This window comes from Eleutherodactylus coqui, chromosome 11 (assembly GCF_035609145.1).
Source record: "Eleutherodactylus coqui strain aEleCoq1 chromosome 11, aEleCoq1.hap1, whole genome shotgun sequence".
In the NCBI taxonomy this organism is placed as follows: domain Eukaryota; kingdom Metazoa; phylum Chordata; class Amphibia; order Anura; family Eleutherodactylidae; genus Eleutherodactylus; species Eleutherodactylus coqui.
This window is the reverse complement of record NC_089847.1, coordinates 80,818,082-80,836,305: the sequence shown is the minus strand read 5'-3', so window position 1 is coordinate 80,836,305 and position 18,224 is coordinate 80,818,082. Positions and strand designations below refer to the sequence as shown.

Genomic DNA, 18,224 nt, shown 5'->3' with positions numbered 1-18,224 from the left:
ACTTACAATTCCCTCTCAGAACATCCAACTAAAGTGTCCAGTGTGGGAACTACTCCTACTACACCATTGTTTTTAATTCTAAGAATTTTATTAGTTTTTTTTTCAGAATAAAGGTTACAAAGCCTTATAAATAAAACTAGTTTATATGACCTTACATCTTGTATGCCAGGGAATAGGAATGATGCAAAGTCTGCAGATACAATCACTATCACCTATGTACAGGATGACTTGAGAAGTGAGACTGAGCTACTGAGCGTGTGTGACCAGGAGTACCAGACACTTTAGGTGGATGGACTGAGAGGGGATCAGAAGAACAGGGGGTGCTAATAAGCATGCAGCAACGATATTTAGATAAAGAAACATTATTTTAAAATGCTCCCAGCTAAAAAAAAATGGTTCTGTTCTCCATGATTTAAAGAGAAATGTAACATTTAATCGTGGGGTAACTCTTTAGGCTGGGTTCACACAGGACAGATTTGCCGTGGAAATTCTGTCTGGAATTTCACCGCGGCAAATCAGCCTGCAGCCGCTAATCCCAGGATTGGCCAGCCCTGTGGGCAAGATTTCTCAGAAATCTCGTCCACACGGGACGACGACTCAGTCACGGCAAAGTATGTTCATTTTTCTTTCCCATTGTGGCCGCGCTCCCTCTATGGGAGCGCCGGCAGCAGCGGAAAAGCAAACGGCCAGCCCGCTTCAAAACCCGCGGCTAAGTGTTGCAGGTTTTGAAGCAGTGCTATCCTGGCAAAAAGCTTGTGGTTTTTCGCTGTGGCCAAATTGCGAGATTTACGCCAGGATTCCGGCGTGTGAGAACCTAGACTTAAGGCTCATTCATATTGCAGCACCCATGGTCAGGAAGAATGACTTCTTAGGGTTTATTTACACAGGCGATTTACTGCAATATAATTAAGCTGTGACATTACTGCCGCTGACACAAGGAGAGCATTAAAGGGATTACTAGCACTAAAGGGATTCCGTCACCGGGTTCATGAAATGTGATTCGGAGCTGAGCTCCAAGTAATGGAGACGGGTTATGCTGGCCTCTCCCTGCTCACAAGAGTGACAGCTCTCTCCTTAGACACAATGGGGGGAGAGAGCTGACAATCTGCATGATGTGGGCGGGAATGGCCCACCTCCATGACTCGGAGCTTATCTCTGAGTCAAACCTCATGAACCTGGTGACATAATCCCTTAAAGGGGTTGTCTCGCGAAAGCAAGTGGGGTTCAGCACTTCTGTATGGCCATATTAATGCACTTTGTAATGTACATCGTGCATTAATTATGAGCCATACAGAAGTTATTCACTTACCTGTTCCGTTGCTAGCGTCCTCGTCTCCATGGAGCCGTCTAATTTCAGCGTCTAATCGCCCGATTAGACGCGCTTGCGCAGTCCGGTCTTCTCCCTTCTGAATGGGGCCGCTCGTGCCGGAGAGCTGCTCCTCGTAGCTCCGCCCCGTCACGTGTGCCGATTCCAGCCAATCAGGAGGCTGGAATCGGCAATGGAACGCACAGAGCCCACGGTGCACCATGGGAGAAGACCTGCGGTCCACCGTGGGTGAAGATCCCGGCGGCCATCTTCGCAAGGTAAGTAAGAAGTCATCGGAGCGCGGGGATTCGGGTAAGTAATATCCGTTTGTTTTTTTTTAAACCCCTGCATCGGGTTTGTCTCGCGCCGAACGGGGGGGCTATTGAAAAAAAAAAACCATTTCGGCGCGGGACAACCCCTTTAAGGGCCTAAACAGATGGGCGCGATTATGTCCCATTATGCGTCCGCAATTAAATGCTGAATTTAAAAAGAAAACACATGTGGTTTTTAACAATACATGCGGTTTAAAAAAAAATTTATTTTTTTTTTAAACTGTATGCAGTTCTTTGATGCATTAATTGTGGAACAATTGTAATTGGAAACCGCAACAAACAATGGCACATGCGAACGCAGCCTTAAACAGCAGCTTTGCCTCAAAACACACTGAAGTCAATGTTACTGTTCCATCAATACATGACCCTATACGTACTCATTCCTTGAAGTGGACCTTGCTCTAAGCATCCCTCCTTAGGCCCCATTCAATTTGCAGTATTTGGTCAGTGTTTTGCAGCATTAATTGTAAGCCAAATCCAGGAAGTTGTCTAACATACAGAAAACGTTCAAATTTTTCCATCATACATCGTCTTTGTAGGTTCCCTTCTTGGCATTAGCTTACACATCCCGATGCAAAATACTGATCAGAACTGACCTGCCGTGGATTTTGCCATGGCTTTATGAGCCCCGTCGATGGCCAAAAGCTGTATGCGGAATTCTGTCTCGTTTCCACGTCATGAAGTGACATGTTACTTGTCAACACGGAAATGTGATTTTTTTGCACCGGAATTCCACACACAGATTTTGCCCATCAACAAGGCCAAATCTGCAGCAGAAAGCAACGGATTTTGCCGCAGTTTTTAGAGATGGAATTCACATGAAAAATTCCATAGCGAATTCCGCCATGTGAACATAACCTTACTATGTAAATAATTAGCTCAAACAAAGGCATGCAAACAAATCAATACTAAGGCGATCCTTTATTGCAGACTTATGACTGTCTTCACTTCTGCGTAGTGACAATCCTCTGCTGGATCGGGGATACAACGAATATCACTCAATCAGTTATGACAGGGATAATAGCACTACAGGAAGTGATTTTTCTCCTTTCTAATCTTACAAAATTGGGAGAGGCTCCAAACTGACTCTCTAACACAATTGTGAGCAGAGCCTAACTTGTACTCATTTGTAAATGTACTTATACCACCACCAGTATTGGGAATAGGAGCACCTGAAACGTAGAGCAAGTAGTCACATGTAGCAACACGTAGCCTAGGTTGCAGTAACGAGCTGCCAGATGAACTGCTGGCAGCAGACCTAACAGTATAGGCCTAGCCTTATGCCGGTCATAAGATTAAACAGCCGTTGGCCGGGCAAACTCACATTTGCGTTAAAGGATATAATGATGATGAATTCTATTTCCATAACTCCCATTCACTGCTACAGGAGTGATGGAAACAACGTAGGACAGGACATGTATAGAAGTCTATTCCCATCATAGTCATGGTTAGCCGATAGGGGAATACTATTAGGTTAAATGAAAAATCCTTGAAGGGGTTTTATTACATTACTAGGTACTTTGATCTCTGGGGGTCTTAGCACACGGATCTCCCCACAATGTTGTCTTCTGCCCCTTCTATGTGAGATGTCAGTAGATAACACAGAAGGAATTCTTTATTGCAAAAACACAACCTGGTTTCAATATAATATCATCTGTATATAAGCATTAATTTCTCTTTTGTTTCCCCTTACAGATTGGGCGGAGATGTCCTGCAAGCTATAGACTTGTGTGTGGAGACTGAATCTGCATAGAAGATTCCCCTCTCTGTGTCACATGCCCACTTTTGATTTTCTGTGATATTAATTAAGTCAATACCTTAATAGTATGATTATTATTTACCCTAAAGAAAAAGCCGCAGAAAGCATAGAAGAGGGAAGTACCGCCTTAATAATTTCATTAAAAGCTGAGCTTAAAACCACTTATTGATTTGTTCTTCAATTAACTAGAGACATCCACTAACGCGTCACAATGAGAAAAGATATGGAACAATAATTCAACAGAGTGTGTCCCATTATTCAGGAAATGCAACTAAATCAACAGTTTAGCCATAGAAATAGGAGATTTATTATGGAAATACTTTTGGAAAAATCAATTGCAGTTTTGGTGTGTACATGGATCCATTAATAATGCCTTGGGGGTGATTTACATAGCAAAAATAAGGCCTCTGAGTGCATTTTCTGTGGTCTCTAGGCTATGGTCCCATGTAGCGGCTGCCAATGATGTGGCAAGCTGGTGGAGTTTTCAAATTGATTGTTAAAAATTGATTCCTTGGTTGTTGATTATTAATGGCCACCCATGCAAAACTGTATGGCCCTAATCACCAATCGGTGAATCCATTTTTTTCAATCTATAAGCTGATTTGCATATCGGTAGGGCTTTCAGCCGTTTCGCATTCGATATGTAGAACTGTTTACTTAAAATGTATTCTACATTAGAACAAAATTTTACAGTTTAGAAATAAAACTGATCTTGTTAAAAAGTTGAGTAACTCTAAATACATTGTGAGTAGAGATGGGTGAGCGTACTCGGTAAGGACAGATGCTCGAGCGAGTATCGTCCTTACTGAGTACCTGCCTGCTCGCCCGCAAAGATTCGGTTGCCGGCGGGGGAAGATCTCTCTCCCCCCCCCCCCTCCCTCCCGCAACACAGCGCTCACCCCTGCCGACACCTGAATCTTTGCGGGCAAGCAGGCAGGTACTCGGTAAGGACGATATTTGCTCGAGTCCTCACCGAGTATGTTTGCTCATCTCTAATTGCGAGTCTTACTTAAAACTGATCCTGGGTCAGCGGCACACACAAGGGGGCGGTTACACTGTTAAAAATAATCGCCCCCTCGTTTCTGATAAAGTTCTCTTTTTAGGTTTTATTTTTGTCACCCAGATTTTTTCATTTGTAACCCTCACTAAAAAGTGCTGCCAGGAGCTCTTAGCTAGCGCTTTATTGAAGAGACAACCACTTTAGCTCTGGCCACCTACAGCTAAGTCTCATACACTTGCATTGAGAGTTTGAACTGCAGTCCACACAGGAGATGCTGTGGGGTTGGAAGTCAGTGTGGCGGTCATGTTAACTGTAGGCGACTGGGAATGAAGTGGTTATCTTTTCAATAAAGTACCAGGTAAGTTCTCCTGGCAATACTTATTAGTGGGGGTTGCAAACAGAGGGCACTGTAAAAAATAAAAACCTGTGTGCTACTTTATTGTCTGACTTGTGAATAGACAGACTTCTCGCCCTGTCTCCTGTACAGTACAGTATGCCCTGGAGAGCAGGAAACTCAGTAGGACATGCTGCCACATTGTATCAAAAAGCATTGGGGTTGTGAACTTCAGGAGACACAGAATGGCTCTATTATTTTGTAGGGTCACAGAGGCGTTATTAATCTGTAGGGGCACTAGTGTTTTGAGGGCACAGAGAAGGTGCTATTACTTATGTGGATATGAAGAGTTTACTATTATTATTGGGGTATAGGATGGTATTACTTTTCAGGGGCATAAAGTGGGTATTATTATCTTGTAAGGGGCACAAAAGAGAAATTATTACTGTGGGAGTGGCAAATAAAGGGACACTAATACTGTGATGAATATTATGGGGGAAAATACTGTGTGAGGGCAAAATTACTGTATGGAGCACAAAGGGGGAAATAACCACTCTAAGGGACATTGCAGGTAATGGCAGAATGGGGAAACTGTTTAAAGACAAGGCGTGGCTGGAAGAAGTTTCCATGGGGGTTTGGGACCAGATAGATAGAGATGAAAATTGAAAGTGCAGTTCACCAATTAGAGAAGATGTCATCTTTAATCACTGGAGGTGACTATACTGTTATCCTATCACTGTCTAGAGCTGGTATCTGATCATTATATGATGGCTGCAATATCCAGAGGTATACTAGAGCTGAGCGGCTTTATCTCAGCCCACAGTGTTATGAATGCTGTCTTATCAACATGCTGCCTCATATTATATAACAGTACATAATATAACTTTTTGTGCGGGGGGGAGATAACACGTGTCTTTTGGCTTGTGTCCATAATAAGCTAGGCTAGTTCAGAATCCAATTCCCACCCTTCCTTCCTTTTTCCTTGAAATAAAGCCCTTTGTTTGCCCCAGGCCTGGGTTACAGACTGCATTAGACCCCAGAGCTGACATTACCCAGCATTCCTTGCTGGATCAGTATCTGCACAGAGAAATGTATGTCATCTTTACAACGAACAATCTAGAAGAATCTGATGTAGCAAAAACTAATTGCCCAACTAGATGATGGGAGTCAGATTCTACAACCCCTTCTTACATGAGAAATCCTAACATGCCAAGAGTTCAAATGAATACATGACCAAGTGATATATGGACAGGCCAGGTCCACCAGAGTGAAGGTCACTCTTGCTCTCTCTTCTCTATAGGAGTTTTCTTGATAAGACATTTCTTTCATCAAATGAATCTGAAAACAAGCTTGTGAACCGATTCCAGTGACAACCAGCAGAATTCTTGAGGCAGCTCTAGGCAATATTAAAAACTATAACTCAGGAAGGGTACAAGACACACAATGCAATGGATTTACAAAGCTACTCGACTATTTAAAAGGGTTTTACCAGAATTTCAAGTTACCCTCTATCCTCAGGATAGAAATCAATGGAGCCCTGATCTCCACATGTACGGCCAGTGCTCTACTCAGAGTGACGTCACTGTGGGGGTAGAAGCAACCCCCGCATTGACAAGAGAATGGGACACGGGAGTCCTGTTCTCGAGATTTGCAGGAGTCTCAGCATTGATACCCCCCACCAATCAGCAAGTTATCCGCTATCCTTGGATATCCCGTGAATAGGGTACAACTTGAAATTCTGGTACATCCCCTTTAATAGATAAATTCTATATAGAATCTTTAAAGGTTTTTTTTTTTCATTTAAAAAGAAAAAAATACTTTCCTATTCCTCCCCAGGCAACCTTCTTCAAGCATCTTCTCCTTGCTGCTCTTCTCTAGTCCCCTGGGTCACCTCACCACAAGCCAGCTGGATCATCCTCTTCTTGTTATGAAGCGTCCATTCTCGGCATTCTTCTTCCCACAGGTCAGTGTAGGTACGTCACTAGTGAAGTAGCATTCATAGCCAGCAGGGAATGCCAAGCTATTGCTGAGACTGTGCATGCGCAAGCGCTGTCTAGCTGCGAGAGTTCATATATTATTGCAGAGAGACAGCGTGCCTGTGCAGTCTCTGCAATAGCTCGGCATTCCCTGCTGGCTATGAACGCTACTTCACTAGTGACATAACATACACTGCAGAGAATGGACGCTTCGTCACCGATAGACAAAAAAAACAACCCGGGGGACTAAAGGAGCTAGGAGAAGATCGCCGGGGAGAAGATGCATTAAGCAGACTGACAGGGAAGGAATAGGCAAGTATAGAATTTTTGTTTTCTAATGACAGAACCCCTTTAACTGTTGTACAAAGGTGAACATTCCCTTTTAAATATAGAACCATAACTTTCAGCTGGTACCAAATTGAATTCCATGAAGGGACATAACTGTAGTGAAGCTCCATTTTGCTTTCAGAACAGTTGTCAGTTCTTTTCTTTTTTTTTCCTGCCTGCCAACACTTGAAAGAAAGCGGCAGTATTTCCAAAAAAGTCGTGAATGTTATTTTTTACTCTACAATAAGAACATCTTATGGTCAGATTGTACACTATACTTTTCTTTGCAATCGTGAACATAAAAAAAAAGTTAAATACACTGATTTTCACATATGTAAAAAGAAACTAAAGAGAACGTGTCATCAGAAAATAACCTATTGTTTAAATCAAGGTTTTATGTCTTGTTTATTTTTGGTAATTGATTTTATTTTCCATGTCACTATGTTTATTAAAGAAATACTATCTTGCAATTCTCCCTTTGCCACTAATAATAGCCTGAGACAACTAGTTCAGTACAGCAGCCTCTCACACTATAGGGAAGGGAGTGACTTCTATGGGAGACTGTTGTGGGCATGGTCTGTGATATATGCAGGGCGGAAAGTAGATGAGCTTAGAGGACTATGGAGCACCTTTCTAAGTAGAAAGTACAAGCCTATTAGGTTTAGAGTTCACTGTGAAAACTGTAAGATAGTAGGATATATTTTTTTAAGATATGTAGTGATGTGGAAAATTAAAAAAAAACAAAAAAACTACTTGATTTAAAGAATAGGCCATTTTCTGATGACACATGCCCTTTAAATAGCAATAAACTGTGCTGCTCTCACTGAAACAGAACAACCATAAAGGGTTACGAGAGGATGAAAAAGCAATCAAATATGGAACATATTATCTAGAATCTGTTTACACAGAAAAAGAATTGAAGAGGGGCCTAAGCGATACAATATTATGTGTTACAATCATTAATACCCTCAGAAGGGTCTGTGATCCGGGGATTATTCCAATTGCCAGATTGGTGTCAGGAAGGAATTTTTCACCCTTAAATGGGCAAAATTGGCTTCTACCTCTGGGTTTTTTTCCCCTTCCTCTTGATCAACATTATGGGGGGTAATAGGCTCAACTGGGTGGACAAATGCCTTTTTTGTGGCCTTATATACTATGTAATTTATAATATGTAAGGACTTTAAGATGAATGTGAACATACAAGCCACAATTGAGTTTTTCTCAGTGTGCCACAAATCTACTGTATACTCCTACATGTTCCCTCCTTGATACTTTTCTGCACATATACTGCCATCTAGAGGGCTTACCTTTTAATGCTGCATTTAAGCTATTGAAGATTGTGTGCTGCAAGCCAGAGCTCAAACCTTTTTCTACTTGGGGCTTACCAATCACAACAAGTTGATGCCTGGACTTCACTATTAGTCAAAGTACACACAACATAAAAAAATAATGCAGCTATCCTTTCATTTGTCTTCTAAAGCCAGTTGATCTTATTAGGGCTTCTTCAGACGAGTGCTGTGGGTGTGCTGTGTAGCCATGTGCAAAGATCGCGGCTATACTGCACTAAAGAGCGCGTGAATGTATTAATTCCAACTTCCTGAATTAGCCCGCTCACACGATTTGAGGTGCATGGTGCGTGCTTTTCAGCTCCTACAGGAGTCTATGGAAAGCACGCACCAAAGATAGGTCAGGTCCTATCTTTGTGCGCACCACGGAGCTTAGATGCAACCTGCAGTTGTATGTCCTATCTTTGTTAGGTGCATGAATTCTTTCATGTGACCGCCTCTATAGGAAACCATTGGTTTCTATAGAAGTGCTTTCTTGCGCGGCTATACTACGCGGCCACAGCGCTCATGTGAACGAGCCCTAATAAACATTAAAGGAGTTAAAACGGAGAATAACTGGCATAACCACAGAAAAAAAACCCAATTTCTATCAATTCTACCTGCTTTACTGCGAATAACTCTGACAATTGGGGAACCTCTGATAGATTGAGAAGCCATATAAAACTCAAAAAATTTCATTTAGCAAAAGGTCCACGGTCGTGATGTTCATAATACATATATGATGTGCCCTGGTTTACCTCCTCTGGGAGTATTTGTGATTTAATATAGAAATGTTCTATTTAATAGTTACATTATATACACCATTGTGGATTCAGATAAAGGGATATTACATGTTGCTTCTCCTCAGTCACTCAAATGGTAGAGGGAGGAAGGGACTTGTTCCACAGCACTTTCAGGTTTATTACCCCTGAGCAAGCTAGGTACTCATTTTAAAGAACTTGGAAGGATGAGTCAACCTTCACAGCTACCTGAACCAAGCGGGGATTGAACCTACAACCTTCAGGTCATGAGCTAGAGCCAAGTTAATATTTCTCCAATGAGGAGGTGCACTAAACCCCACTGTCGACAGCAGGGAGCTGCGGCCGTAAATGGAAGTGAAATCATGGCAAAGCGCTGCGATTGAAATCGGGGCACTTTGAGGCGCTGCTGTATGAGGCAAGCCTAAGCAAGCAAGCTATTTTTTTCTCCAAACTCGGCATGCTCTAGCAATGTTTTTTTGTACGATTTTCTCCATAGGCTTCTCTACAATGCTTGAAATATGTGCCATTTAAAGAAAAAAATGTTTTAAAAGTACATGTAAAGGAGGCATATCATGGTTTTCCACTTCTTTAAAATTGATGGCCATAACCCCCCCCCCCCCCCCCCCTTACCACCAAGATTGGTGTGATGGCTTTTCTGTATGGTCTCTCTCTCTCTCTCTTGGAATAGAATATTCATTTTCATTGACTTCATACATTTTGATCTTTGCTCCAATAAAAATAATTCATTAATGGTTAAAAAAGCAAAGCAAGATCTTTCAAAGTGTTCATTTAGAAATAGATCCAAAAAAACTGTAAATTCAAACAATCTGCTTAATGTCATTTAAAATCAGCTAATGGTAACTATAAATCAGTCAGATGCTGGAAATAAAGTGTAGCTGTTTAAGTATATAGTAATTATGCTTAAAGGAATATAAGTCAGCAGCTAAAATGTACAGAAAGAACTGCTTCTATAATTTGTAATGGGGGAGCTGGGCATTAGAGATATGGTAAATGAAACAATGGTCTCGGGGGCAGAAGACTTTGTGCACCTTCTGTCAGTCATCACGTGGAGGAATATTACAGTCAGGCACTTCCCAGTTCAAATTGGCTGCTACTAACAATTCTTACCGACTTGGAAGTGAGAACTATATGGGTAAATTTAATTATGGGACAATAAAATGTTGCAATTTTAGTATGATTTTTAAGGCCGCCTGCACACGAACCGGTCAGATTCCGCAAGCAGATTTCTACCGTGGAAGCCATGCGATTCATTGTAGAAGCGAATTGCGTGTGTTTGTGGATGATCATGGATGCGATCGATTTTCCGCGCTGATGTACGTAGACGCACAGCGTATCGTTTGTGCTAAAAAAATCCCGCAGGCAGGTGATTACATCAGAAAGTTGCCCAACCTTGTAAAAAAAAGCCCTTCTATACGAAGGGTTAATGCCCAGATGACATGCTCTTGCACTGGTGTGGTTGTGAGAGCTTTCAGAATGGCATACTGCTCTCTTTGCTTGGAAGACCAATGAACCTGCCCATATCGAATACCCGGCTACTACTATGGGCAATGGTGTGTTCTTCTCTGAATAAAATCTGCCCTGCACCGTCTTTTCCCTTCCCTGAAAAACATCCAAAAATGTGTAAAAATTAAAAAAAAAATATATATATATAAAAAATTTTTTATTTTTTTTTTTAAACACATTTTTGGATGTTTTTCAGGGAAGGGCTTATATTTTTAAGCCCTTCCCGAAAATTCATGCCGCGCTCGCCGGCAGCCCATTGCTTTCAATGGTGCCGGCTGTATTGCCGGCTCCATTGAATTCGATGGGCGAACATCATTCTATTCTGCCACAGCTGTTACATACACATACACACTCACCTTGTCCCTGCAGCCGGAGTTCAGCCGCGGACGGCCGGCAGTTCTCCTGAACTGCTCTGTGTAGTATTCAGCAGGCGGGGATTTAAAATACTCGCCTGCTGAATGGGCTGCCTCTGATTGGTCACAGTCCTCACCAATCAGAGGCAGCTCTCAGCTGTCATTCAATAGCTGAGAGCTGCTGAATACTACACAGAGCAATTCAGGAGAACTGCCGGCCGGCCGCGGCTGAGCTCTGGCTGCAGGGACAAGGTGAGTATATATATATATATATATATATATTTTTTTTTTTTTTTTACACATTTTTGGATGTTTTTCAGGGAAGGGCTTATATTTTTAAGCCCTTCCCGAAAATTCATGCCGCGCTTGCCGGCAGCCCATTGCTTTCAATGGAGCCGGCTGTATTGCCGGCTCCATTGAATTTCAATGGGTTGGACAGCGCTCCTTTAATCGGGCCCGTTTCGCCGAAAACGCTGCTAGCTGCAGATTATTCGGGGAATCGTCAGCCCAGTCACGCGATTTGCGGATGCGCATCCATCATGCGATCCGCAAATCGCGGCAAAAAACGGTCGTCTGACCGAGGCCTTATAAAGACATCATCCTGTTGTGTAAGAAAAGCACAGAACTGCTAGTCAGAGTCTACAGCAGGTGCATCAATAGTAAGTCACATGTGGCCAAAAAGTATGTAAATCGTACCCTTTTCGCTTAGCTGTGCTCTTCAACTGGCCATACACATTAGATCGTCCATCACTCGATATCCTCAATATCGTCTGGCCCAATGTCAGTGCAGGCACGCTAGACATTTTTCGTGTGGTCAAAAATGTAATAGAAGCCATCGCTCCAATTTAAATCAACAGGTGTGAATCTTTCTGTTAATATACATATGCTAAAATAACCATATTTTTCCCAGGGTCAAAGCGGGACAAAGGGGTGTGGTCAGGGGCAGGGCTTATCACAGCATATGATTTTATCTCTGTTATAAAAAGTACAGGGCTGGTTCAAAAATAGAGACAGGGTGCATAGTCCGCAGCATTTCTACATCCAAAAAAACACAGTCAAAAGCTGTACCATTTATGTGGATTTTAACTGGAAATCAGCTGCAGATGCGGCGCTCCCCCTCACCTCCTCTGAAGGCTTCCTGCTGTCAGTGCACCCCAACTTCTGGTTCCCAGTGGCCTGTAGTGGCCTCACCTGACTAGCATCACCTGACCAGTGGCACCGCACCTGACCAGGCCGCTGGAAGCTGGGGAGTGATGACAGTGGAAGGCCTCGGTGGAGGTGAGGGGGACAGTCGCTAAGTATCTGCAGGTGATTTCCAGTCAAAATCTGCACCAATGGTACAGATTTTGACTGCTATTTTAGATGCAGAATTTGCTGCAAAAATTTCCACTGCGGACATTCTACAGCATTTCTGCCACGTATAAACATCTCCTTTGAGGTATGCTCCCCTGTACCAGCCCCGGCAATAATAGTGACCCCTACAGAAGCCCCAGCAATAATAATGACCCCCACAGTGACCCCACTCACAGTGATCCCTCTAGTATTATCGCTCACCTATACCAAGCCCGGCAATAACAGTGACCCCTCCCACAGCATCCCCACCAATAATAATAGTGACCTCCCCACAGTATCCCCAGCAATAATAAGTGACCTCCCCACAGTATCCCCAGCAATAATAAGTGACCCTCCCACAGCATCCCCAGCAATAATAAGTGACCCTCCCACAGCATCCCCAGCAATAATAATAGTGACCTCCCCACAGTATCCCCAGCAATAAGTGACCCTCCCACTGTCTCCCCAGCAATAATAAGTGACCCTCCCACAGTATCCCCAGCAATAATAAGTGACCCTCCCACAGTATACCTAGCAATAAAAATAGTGACTCCCCCATAGTATCGCATGCAATAATAGCGACTCCCCAATAGTATCCACAGCAATAAGTGTTTCCCCCATAGTATCCCTATTAATTATAGTGACCCCCCCCCCCATAGTATCCCCAGCAAAAATAATAGTGACCCCCCCCCCCCCATAGTATCCCCAGCAATAAAAATAGTGACCCCTCCATAGTATCCCCAGGAATAAAAATAGTGACATCCCCCTATAGTATCCCAGCAATAAAAATAGTGCCCCTCCCATAGTATCCCCAGCAATAAGTGCCCCCGACAGTATCCCTAGCAATAGCCCCCCTATAGTATCCCCAGCAATAATAGTGACCCCCATAGTCTCCCCAGCAATAGCTCCCCATAGTCTCCCCAGCAATAATAGCCCCCATAGTATCCCCAGCAATAATAGCCCCCCATAGTATCCCCAGCAATAATAGGGGCCCCCATAGTATTTGTAGCAATAATAATTGTGACCCCCACACACAGAAGCCCAAGCAATAATAGTGTTCCCCTATACCAGCCAAGTGACCCATATAGTTACCCTCCTCCTGGTCTTCACAGCACCGACGATCCACCCAGCGCTGCTGCTGGTAGGCGGATGTCTGTGTGCAGCAGCGCCTCCTCCCTCTGCTCTCGTCTTCTCTCTAGCGGAACCAAAGAGGAGAGCTGATGGGGGGAGGATCCCGAATGTACACATTGTTATTAGTGTGTGTATCCAGTCCGCGGCGCGATACAGTGATTACCAGGGAGGGAGCTACAGTACCTCGCCCGGTAATCACTTCAATGGTGACCAGATGTCAGCAGAAACCAGGAAAAAAGCGGGACAGATGCCTTTTAGAAGATGCAATAAAAGCTACATTTTATTTGAGAGTGCTGTAAGTCCTGCTTTGGGTCAATTTATGTTTACATTTCCAGGAAGAATAATGGAGGAATGGCACATTGCAGAGTTCTAAGTAACGATGAAGTATATATTTTATGAGGAATATAAATATTTACTAAGTCACAAGTCAGTAGAACTGACAGATCATCTTTAAGTCAAAGCAATATCCCTCTACTAAGTTCATTCTCTACATTATATTCTTTTATTAAAGTTATTTTAAAGCATATTTGATTCCTCGGCTCGGTTATTAAATTGACTGCAGGAGGAATCATAGAGCTTGTTAATGGGCTTAATGTGATTATTAATTTATGGAAGGAGAAATTAGTTAAAATTTATTGATAAAAATATATGGAGGATTAAAGAGAAAATCATTAAAATAATAGATCTGGATGTTCTCAATGACAGAGTTCAAGAACTTAAAAGGAAATTCAATAACTATGAATACAATACAATGTCACACAAATTAAAAGTATATACAGTATAGATCTCACTTCTATATAGTCACCTGCATCTTCACCTGCAAGAATATAATAAAATGTGGGAACATGCTCATTACTTTGTGCTTTTTGCATTACTTATCAAGAGACTTTTAATAATAGAGGCATTTACATGGCTGTGCATCAGTCTAAGGGTGCGTTCACACGAGCGCATAAATGGCGCATTTTTGCGCCCAATCGTATATACGTGACCATCTGAGGCGTTGGTTTCGAATGTATTCGTTCGCACGGGTGATTTTACGGCACGTAAAAACGGCAACCCGAAAAAAAACGGAACATACGCGACCGAAATACGCGCTAACGCATATTCGATGGCCGAAAAGATAGTTTGCAAAGTAGGAACAAACGATAATACGCTTTCTAGCTCTGGTCGTGATCGCCGAAAAACATTCTTTCCGGTGATTATACGCTGCGCACGTGCGAACGTAAAAACGCCTACGCTCGTGTGAATGCACCCTTAGGGTGACTGCCCACTACAGTTTTTTTTCACAGCGAAATTCGCAGCATTTTTTTTTCTGCAGGGGTCTATGGGACTTGTAGACCCCTGCAGAAAAAAAGACGCTGCGAATTTCAGAGTGAAAAAAAAAACTGTAGTGGGTAGTCACCCTTAGTTTTAACAGTTTATTTTTTGTATATCAGAGGAAAGCAGTAAAATCATTGGCCTTGTGAAAGGTTTTGATTCCGCATTGAAAATCTGCAAAAAACAAACAAAAAAAGTGCAATTTACGAGAATGGGGTTTTATTTAATAGGATTATATGGAATTGGTCCAGATTTGCGGACCTTTTAATCCATTGCTATACAATACATGCAGATTTTGCATATCTTCATGACATCACCATAGCGGAAATATCATGGCTTTCCCTAGGGAAATGTATTACTACTTAAGGGTACATGCACACAAATGTTTTTTCCATTCGCTTTTCGGACAGAAAAAGCAGTCCAAATATTGGTCAGCAGTAGGAACCATTTAGTTGAAGGAGTCCATGCACTTCGGTTATTCTATTTAACTCGGACTGATAGTCTGAGCAAAAAAAAAAAAAGAAATCACATCACGTCCTATTTTTGCCCAATTCTCAGACAAAAACAGCACATGTCAATGCAGTGTCCTGCACATTGGTCAGCATATGGATGAGATATCCACATGCTGTCCGATGTGAATTGTGCCTAAAAAGAACTTTAGGTGCAACTCTTTGTCCCCGTCGGCCCTCTGCAAATTAAACCATGGGATGGTGATGTATAACCATGGCAGCCATATGCTCAGGGAACTACTCTAGGCATGTCACATCTATATGCCTATTAGGCTGTGACTTCAGTACAGCCTAAGGGACGTTTCACACAGGATGGAATATTCCACAGAAGTTGTGTAATATGCCCTCCTGTAGAATATGCAGCACCAAAATTTGCATTGCTAACATGCAGGTTTTGATGCGGAATTGGAAAAAAAACAAACCAGAATTTCTGCCAACAATTCAGCATCAAAATCCACAGTTAGCTATGTGGATTTTGGTGTGAAATTCCAGGACGACATATTTCACAATGTTTTTTACGGAATATTCAGTTCTATGTGAAAGGTCCGTTATAGACCTCATGGCACCACTGAAGATGCGGATTCTAAAAATGATATCTCAGAACCAGAAAAACAGCAGTGACTTCTCAGCATCAAAGTTCTCCATCCTCTACTGGCTCTTTATGATTCTTTCAGATGTCTAAGCACAAATTCGAGAGAGTACACATTTTATTCTATAGACCACAGAACATTCTGCAGAATAGACATGTCCTTAGTGGATTTTTTTCAGGCTACCTAGACTCCAGAGGGCCTCAATAGGCATAGCATTCTTGACAGACCACGCTCCTATTCTCCTAACCTTGATGCTGTCTCCTTACCACCACGTACCCTCAAGCTGGCGTAACAGAACATATTTAATGAAAAAGCCCATCAGAACAAAGTATAGAAGTCCTTAAAAGGATATTTTTAAAATGACGTATCCCAAGAAATAGAACCTTTCTTAATATGGAATGCCCATAAGGCAGTAATAAGAGGAGTGATGATCCATCAAGGCGCCATACACAAAAGAGAAAAAAAAACCAAGAATCTAAACTGTATTCTGTCCCAGATAAAGGAATTGGAATGCAAACAAATAAACTTAACTACAAAGTTAATGATGATTTAATGAGGGAAAACCATAAGCTAAGAGACCTATTACTGGCAGAACAAGAGAAACAATTTAAATCCATAAGTGCATCCTACTATACAGCTAATTACAAATACAGTAAACTCATGGCAAATAGGGTTTAAAAAAAAAAGGAAAATCTAGAATACTTTTCCTGAAAAAGGCACGCACTCATAAAATAAGCAATCCTCGAGACATTGCAGAATCCTTTAAAAAGTACTATGACAAATTATATAATCTTAGGAAGGATGGCTCAACTCCTCACTGTAGAGGGAATTGAGACGTTCCTATCCTCTATACACCTACCGACTCTGGGACTAAAACAAGTGCAGTCTCTAAATCTAGCTATTACAATAAAAAAAAATTATAATGCATCTCTAAGGCTGGCTGCACATGGGGGGAGGGGGGATTTGCATTGCCCATAACATGCTATGGCAAAACACTTTTTCCTCTACACGAGCGGAAATCAATTGCGATTTTCCGCTCGCGGTGGGAAAAAAAAAATCGCAACATACACTATTTCTGCGTGGATTCCGCATAGACCGCTTCTATTGAAGTGAATGGAAGCCATTCAACCTGCGGCCCTTCCGCATTGACATTGCGGAAAGGTCGCGGGTACCCGTGTCATCGCCTAGCGAGGCTGCAGGAAAAGCCGGGATTTAAAAAAAAACAAAAAAAACTGTACTGCGCATGTCCGACGACTCACCATGCTGACTATCCGCAGTACAGGTGGCCAAGAAGAAATGCAGATATGCACAGCTGCCAGCTTGGGCACAGGGTCAGATCCTGCTGTGGGCTCCCGCATGCAGAATCCGACCCGTTCATGTGCAGCCGGCCTAAAAAAAATATAAACTCCCGGGGCCATATGGGTTCTCAAATGAGTATTATTAAACATTCCAATCCCTCTTAGGGCCACATATGTTAAGACATTTAATGTAGACATGATATAAGGCACACTTCCGAAGGAAATGATTCAAGCTACTATAGTGGCGATCCCGAAGCCAGACAAGGACTCCTCTTCACCAGCAAATTATAGACCAATATCCCTGCGTAATGGCGACACTAGAATATATACAAAAGCTTTGGCCTGCCGCCTGCTTCTGATTATCTCATTGATAGTTCATAATGATCAGGTGGGCTTTGTGAAGGGCCAATAGGTTACAAATGGAACAAGAAGAATCATTGATCTAATAGCTTGTGCTGGGGCCTTCGGACACCTTCTCTGTTCCCGACATTGGATGTGGAGGTGTTCGATAGGATCCACTGGGGATATGCTTTCATAGTCTTACAGAAAAGCGATTCGGGCCCTATATTTCACACCTTCTGCCAAAGTATTGAACAGTGCAACCCTGTCCAGCTCGTGTATTTTATTCAATACCACCCACCAAGGATTCCCCCTTTCGCCCATATTGTTTATACAAGTAATGGAGCAATTTGCGGAGAGCATACGTACAGATATTAATCCGTCAGGAATCCTGCTCCCTTGTAGACAATAGACTAGGACTATTTGCAGATGACGTGGCGCTCTTACTAACACAACCCCTTAGGTCCCTATGTACGACTTCTCAGTTGATTAACAAGTTTAGCAAGATCTCCTACTACAAGGTGAATCATCGTAAATCACAAATCCTAGCTATCAATGTCCCTCACCAACTAAAAGAACTTATTTTACAGGAATTCCCTTACTCCTGGGAAGATTCTAACATCACAAACTTAGGTATTAAATTATACTATCCCTTGGAAAAGATGCCAAAATTAAATCGATCACCATTATTTGAGGAAATCCAAAAGGAAC

At 42.4% G+C, this 18,224-nt stretch overlaps 1 protein-coding gene across 2 annotated transcripts in view; it reads left to right on the top strand.

Annotated features, from left to right (window-relative positions):
* The window catches only part of MACROD1 (mono-ADP ribosylhydrolase 1), a 656,520-nt gene extending 652,962 nt beyond the window's left edge, over window positions 1–3,558 (top strand). For both annotated transcript variants that reach the window (XM_066583989.1, XM_066583990.1), the window contains one exon: window positions 3,334–3,558. In XM_066583989.1, the coding sequence (XP_066440086.1) occupies window positions 3,334–3,362 (29 nt within the window). In that variant the 3' untranslated portion in view covers window positions 3,363–3,558. The remainder of the gene's footprint in view (window positions 1–3,333) is intronic.
* Window positions 3,559–18,224: the final 14,666 nt, after the last annotated feature.